At 30.6% G+C, this 7566-nt stretch overlaps 1 protein-coding gene across 1 annotated transcript; it reads right to left on the bottom strand.

Moving 5' to 3' along the window:
* Positions 1 to 1379: 1379 nt before the first annotated feature.
* Positions 1380 to 6604, bottom strand: LOC100569719. The gene is made up of 2 exons (XM_003244211.4): positions 6464 to 6604; positions 1380 to 1753 (listed from the first exon to the last, which is right to left on the bottom strand). The coding sequence occupies exons 1-2, from the start codon at positions 6512 to 6514 to the stop codon at positions 1448 to 1450; spliced, it is 357 nt and encodes a 118-aa protein (XP_003244259.1). The 5' UTR covers positions 6515 to 6604; the 3' UTR covers positions 1380 to 1447.
* Between the last annotated feature and the right edge of the window lie 962 nt (positions 6605 to 7566).

Genomic DNA, 7566 nt, shown 5'->3' with positions numbered 1-7566 from the left:
TTTCGTCAACAATTATCTAAAGAAACAGACGATCAAACGAGTTGAAAAACACATACCACGTTCACAACATAGACCCATATCATGTAAAATAACACATACAATCAGAGCTAACATAATACCATTCTGAAGGAGATTTAACTTCCAAAAGGCTAACTGGTTGGATTTCTCGAATAGCCTAGACGCAGATATATATCACCTGACCGCTACTAGTGAGCAGTATGACACCTTCGTGGAAAATGTGTAACGTATCTCAAGGAAATTTATTCACAGAGGTTGTAGAACAAGATAATATACCAGATTATATACCAGACTTAACCTCTGAACTATCAGAACAGTTTCAATTGTACACAAATCTATAGGAAGATGACCCTTTCAACCTAAATACAATCAAAGAAGGAGAACGCTTATTAGAAAACATTACAGAGGTAAAAAGGACAAACTGGCACACATTTCTCAACAATGTGGACATGAAACACAGCAATATTAAAGCGTGGGGACTTATCAAGAAACTCGACTGTGACTCTACGAAAGATAAACACGAATAACAGCAGTAACAGCAAATCAAGTGGCACATCAGGTACTCATAAATAGAAGGACAAAAAAAAGACCCAACCAATATATAGATATAAAATAGCTGAAAAGCAACACGAGGAGGAATCAATACTTAGAGATTCTATCTCACTCCTACAACTCCAAACCACCATTATTGAGCTGGGGTTAGAGTATAAATGTTATATTATGTAATAATATAATCTTTTGATAACTTCTTCAGAGTCAATTTCAATATCTCTATGTACACTCATGAGGGCTAGTCTTACTAACCTTTCTTGTCCGGTTCTGTTTCTTAAAAACGTTTTTAGGCGTTTTAAAGTTGAAAACGTCCTTTCAGGTGTTGATGTTGATACGGGCAAAGTTCCCAATACATTTAATAAATAAGAAATTGACGGAAAAAAATCTAGATAGCACTGGGACAACGCGTTAAAAACATTTGATGGTCTATTTTTCTCCAAAATCTTGGTCCATTTTGTCTGCTATAGCGAAAATTCTGCTTCAATAGCATAGGTGAAATTTGGGTGCAAAAACGCGGAGCTCGGTCATTTGGATGCGCCAACGAGTAGGGCTCACTCAATGGTTCTAGACACTAGAAAAAAAAAAGTATACTATGGTTCTGTGGCACTACCAACGCTCGACTACGGACGACGTACGACGTGCTCGAATTAACGCCCCCGACCCCCCCCCTGCGCACAAATCAGCATACCGTTGCATAGAAGGTATACGGATGACGCGCATGCACCATAGTAATGTAAATTATTCAACGTTTAACGTTTCCGGAGTCGGGTAAGAAGTTTTGCTTCAATAAATAAAATAATTTTTAAAAATAAATGTGTAACAATTTTCTTTATTGAATGGTATGAATGGTATAAACAATATGATTATTTTCGAAATATTAGGTTGTTGAAACTGGAGGTGTAGTAGTGGTTTTCTTAAGCAAACGGTTCCGTAGACTTGGCGGTATTCGTTTCCATTGTGTTTCAGTAATAACCTTTTTAGCACCTCCCTTAGTAATACATCTAATTTTTTGGTTTTCAATAGGTTCGCATTGAACACCAAATTTTATGTGTTTCCAAATCCAAATCACAAATCTTTTCAAATAGCCTGGGCACTTCCTCGCGAAGATCCAGTAGCGCCTTGCATACGCCATTAATGACCTTGATTGTTTTACTTCCACCGGTTTAGGGTTCTTACAATTTACCTAAAAAATCAAACACTATATAATAATACATTTTTAATAGTGTATTAATTATAAAATATATTAGTTTAACTGTCGGATAACAAATGTAATATGGTAGGTATAGTAGTTAATTTTTTTAAAATCATACTTCAAAGGTATTTTAAGTCTTAATTATTTACATAGGCGCAAATCGCGCCTGGGGTGCTAAGGGTGCTTGGCACCCTGAATTTAAATGCTAGCACCCCGAATCCTGTGATTATAACTTATAGTACTACTATCTTAATATTTCCATAATACCTACCTAATTACATTTATTAAAAATTCAAAAACAGATTTATTTAATTATTTGTATTAATAAATTAATAATAAAATATATAAAGTTTACATCTGGATATATTAAGCTGCTATGACATAATACAATATAATATCATAATTTATTGTTGTTGTAAGATTATGATATAATAAGGAACCGGGAAATAATTGTTAAACATATTGAACATTTACAACATATATATAAATTATAAGATTCGGCGTATCTAGTGTCTACAATCAACGCTGACCGACCGCGACGATGGCACGACGTGCTCGTTTTCTCTAATTAGACCCGCAGTATAGGTAATTCCACAAAATAGGATTAAAATAGTTTTGTAGCTTTATTGCATTCCGTCCCGTTGGATTTGTGTGATTACTGATTTGTATTTTGTTAATATATATGGTGTGGTACTGTTGGGGTGTGTGAGGAGCAAAGCCCCTCACGGGTCTGTTTCCTCCAAAAAAATGTTGGTGCTTAAGCCCCCCTGATATTTTTAGGTGATTTGCGCCTATGATTATTTATATAATAGCCTACAATAGTGCAAGGATGATGATATTTAAGATTGACAATTCATCATGAAATTAAGATTGTATCAAAAAGCTATTTAGAAAATAAAAAATAAAATACTAGATACAACAATAACAAAATTACTTATATTCTGTTTCAGAAGAGACCGTACTCGTATTTTTCGTCAAGATTTAACGTTCTGGATTTAATTTAACCGTTATTTTTCGGGTTAATATTGGTTAATACGGGTGTTCAGTAATCTAGAAAAAACACACATTTGAAGGCTGAGCCCCCCCCCCTTACAATTGTCAAGCCGTAAAAAATTTAAAAAACAATTATTTATATTATTTATAATAAAATATAAGTTCCCAACACGAATTCACAACATTTATTTTAGACAAGACTCGGCTTATCAATGTACAATAATTACATTTTTCTAAGAAACTACAAGAACTAAGATAATGAGAAATTAATTAGGTACCTATTTATTTACCACATGTCAAGCCGACGGATAAAAGTCAACTAAAATGTTTAAAATAGGTAGGCCATAGGAGCGTAGAGCCGAAGAGAAATAAAATAAAATATAAATTATGATTTTGGAATTTCCGGAAAACTGGTAAAATATATTGCCACGTATTACGATATTCGTTACTATATTATAATAATACCGCTTGAGAAGTTGGTTGGCAAATTATACTATATAGATATTAATTATAGATATTATTACTTATTAGTTATTAGCACGGCTTTAGATAGTATGGTTGCAGTACGATGTATTACATTCTACAGGACGTTTATGTCCCACAAGTGTCCTCCTGATATCAGCTAATTTATCAGCTTAATTATTTATTTTACCTAAGATTCTGCAGCGCCATCTATCAGTTTGCTTATAAAACTGTACAGTTTTTCTTCTTTCGTTATGTATGGTACCATACTATGTAAATTGTAAAGCCGTGCTTATTATATTATAGTTATTAGTATTTGGTATTTTAGTCATGACTGTATACAGGCACGTATCCAGGGGGGGTCCATGGGGTCTGGACCCCCCCCCCCCGAAATTGTTGTGCCCCGGCACATAAAATCATTGTCCTTATAATTTAAATTAAAATAAAATACGTGTTATTCAAAAAAATGTTATTGTGTTGTGGCACAAAAATAAAACACTATAGAACGGTCGAATATTATTATCTATGGGTAGAGATGTGGAATTTACGTAAATTTACGTAAAATTCTGTAAATTGGTAAATTTAAACATATTTTACGAAGATCATATTATATCTGAAAAAGTCGTTTGTTCTGAATTTTTATTATGGTGTGAAAAAGGGGTAAATGTAGAAAAAAACCCCACTGAAATGATGGATATTTTGGATGCATGTGATGCAAAGTTTTATCCAAACATACATTTTTTATTAAAAATCTTGGCAACACTACCAGTTTCTACAACAGCAGCTGAACGCTCATTTTCGACATTAAAACGCTTAAAAACATTACTTCGTAACGAAACTGGAAATTAGCGTTTAACGGGATTTACTCTTCTGTCAGTTCATTGGGAAGTATCTAACTCTACAGACGAAGTGTTGGATGTAATGGCTCAAAAAAACAGTAAATTAATATTATAGACCTCACTACATCAGTTGAAAATTTTAAATAATAATATATTGTATTTTATATTGTATTGTAATTTGTAACTTGTAACTTGGTTTAAATTTGTCAACTAAAAAAAAAAAGGTTTTATATTATATCAATTAAATTTATAAACTTCTCCTCAATCCTATAGCTACTTATGGAATCCACTTTTGGGGAGCTGCCAAAAATTCCAACTTAAAAAATCTACAAGCATTTCAATCAATATCCCTCAGAACAATAACCAATGCCCCCTGGTATGTAAGTAATCTAACTCTCCATAATTACCTTAACATATCACCCATCTCCGACCAAGCCTCAAAATTATATAAACGATTTCACAAAAAACTACATCTTCACCCAAACCCCCTCATCGCCAATCTATCCACTATCGAGCTACCCAATACAACTCGTAGATTAAAAAGAAAATAGTCCAGAGACCTCTTATCCTAAGGTCCAACATCGGTTTAAACTTGAACTCTGATTATTACCTAGTTTTACTTTTATTTCTTTTTCATTTCTCTTAATGTATTCATTTTTCCGTTATACCTAGTACTAACTGAAGAGTAATATCAATGAATATTTTTCTCTTATCATGTGAACTCATGTCAAAAATTCTATTACTCAAATTTACTTATTGTATTATATTAAATATAGATTGTAAATAAATTTTATTTAAATAAAAAAAAAAAAAATATATCAATTAAGCATAAAAATTGTTTTTATTTCGACCCCCTCCAAAATAAAATCCTGGCTACGTGCCTGACCGTATATACGTTTTTAAGTTTTGTTGAGACTTGAGACCACGAATTAAGTCAATTAAGATATACAGGATACGGAAGGAAAAGTCTTTTCAATGTTTTTCTGAGTCCGCTCGGTTTTTACAGTTTGGCATGACAACTAGCACTTTATAGAATTGTTCTGTGTTAACCGGATCCCGGAAGTAAGTTATGAACACGATTTAAGATTTAAGGTATATCTTAAATCGTGGTTATGAACTATTGTCATTTAGTTCCTTATTCTCCCGATTGACACAGAACAATCCTATAAAGCGCTAGTAGTCTAGCTACAACACGAGAAGGTGCGGGTTTCACAATTATCACACGTTCGTTCGGTATCCTGTATAATATCTTAAATCGTGGTTGTGAGTTTGAGACCATGTGTATATTTTATATTGCTACTATTGACTATATTATTTGGACTTATTTTATATACTAATAAAGTAATAATTACATATATATTAGGTATAAGAAATAATTTAGTACGAGGCGATTTGGTTTAATCAGAATCAATTAATGATCATATAGGAATTTATTTTTAAGAAAATAATTATTGAATATAATTATGATGGATTGTAAAATTGTTCCTGTTAATTTATTATTATTAATAATCAACTAACTACAGAATCGAACTCACCACAAGAAATACATACAAAATTATATATCACAAAAAGATTGTAAAGGTTTAGAGTTACCTAACCAGAATGTTTTATTCGGGTTTTGGTTAATTAAGGTGTCTTCAAAACAAAATCATTCGTGTTATATGGGTTTCGAGTGTTTGATTTTTAAGGTTTTTTCTGAGTGTTAGGGGTTCCAGTTACTTCGGGTGCAAGCCCCGGCTCTGATTGTTGGAATTTTTAAATATGCATACCAAAATTCTTGAGATTCTTTGTAAGTACTACTTAAAGAGTGTCCTTTGAAGTTTCAAACTTCTGTTTTTCAAATGAGAACTGCCTTTTTCTATAGTAAATTATTTAGTGGTTAATTTTTTTTAATATTGATGTACCTAATTCAATATTTTAACGAGTACTTTTTCAGTTATTAAAATGTTTATAAGTACTCAGAATAATAAGACCATGCTAATGGGTTCGTAATATATGCCATATGGGGCTATAATAAATGCTATATCATTATCAAATTGACCATTAAAAAATATATACAGTAACAGAAGAAAATCCATGCATTTAGACTTCTTAAATAGTCAAGTTCAAAGATTGTCAACAATGTTAAATAATTACAACACAAGTAGTACCTATTTTACATCAAATATTAGATTTTGGATTCCAAAATGTGCATTGTCATATATTTATCTTTTAAAATACCTATATTCATTAATGATTCACAATAAATAGTTTTTTTTGCAGTACTACAATAATGCATTATTGGTATGACTTATCAAACAATTAGCCATTAGGTAGGTACCTACATAATACTTGTTTACCTCTTGAATATAATTCTATTACAATTGCCTAATTCGAGAAAAATTAGATTTTTTTTATCAAAACTTACTTGGCACAAACTGTATGACATCAATAATAAACATAACCACGTAATTAACATTTTAGTTACACTTATGACTTACACTTTGTTGTCTAAATAAAATATATATATGGATTGATAGAGTTTAAAGATATACACTGTTTTAGTATTTTAAAATTAACTCATTTAAATATAATGCAATACCTACCAAAAATGTTGTATTGATTGTTATTTGAAAAATAATTTCTGTACCGCTATTAACTATTATTATTATGTTACACAATTACAAATTATTGTTTAAGTATATTATTATTATAAATTATGAAGTTCACATGCGTGCAGCATTTAAATTTGTGAAATAATAACCAATATAAACATATATTAATATCAACAGTTGGTCCGTTATAATTATACGTAATTTTCAAAGCACTTTTAGAGTTACCTACTAAATTATTATTATTTTGCGCTATTATTATGTTATAAGTATGCCATACTATAGATTTACTATTTATAGATTTACTATTTACTATACTTTTTTATGATACTATTAATGGAATGATTTTCAAGAATTTTAGATCTTTTATACCTTTTCATTTTAAATAAAAATAATATCTGTAACTAGACAGATTTTAGTATTTAATGTTTAAGACAATAGGGCTATGATTTGTATGTAATACAAATTTGTAAATATGATAACATGGTATTAAAAAAATATGCAAATATTTTTTTTTTTCTGAGTTCTTTCCAACATATTTACATAAAAATCTTAAATCAGGAACTGATTAAATATTACTGAATTGTAAATTATTACATTTTATACTGAAGTATTATAGTTTATAACAAGATTAAAGATATTATCTTTAATCGTGTTTTATAATATGCCATAGCATTGATAAATAATAGTGATATTATTATGTTACTTCAAATGTTCGTAATCGAATGACGGATTTGGAACGTAGAACTGTAGAAGGAATTGATTTATAACGACTTAATGTTTAATTTACAATATAATTAAGAGGATGTCAGCGCACTATTTGTTTTCTCTCTCTGGCCCACGCGCAACATAGACAAAACGCGTTTACGAAAAAATCATTTTTTCTATGCGTTTAAGTAATCTTAGAGTAAAAGTCACC

The sequence above is a fragment of the Acyrthosiphon pisum genome, chromosome A1, assembly GCF_005508785.2.
Source record: "Acyrthosiphon pisum isolate AL4f chromosome A1, pea_aphid_22Mar2018_4r6ur, whole genome shotgun sequence".
NCBI lineage: Eukaryota > Metazoa > Arthropoda > Insecta > Hemiptera > Aphididae > Acyrthosiphon > Acyrthosiphon pisum.
The sequence above is the reverse complement of the archived record's forward strand: the minus strand, read 5'-3'. Positions and strand labels throughout refer to the sequence as shown.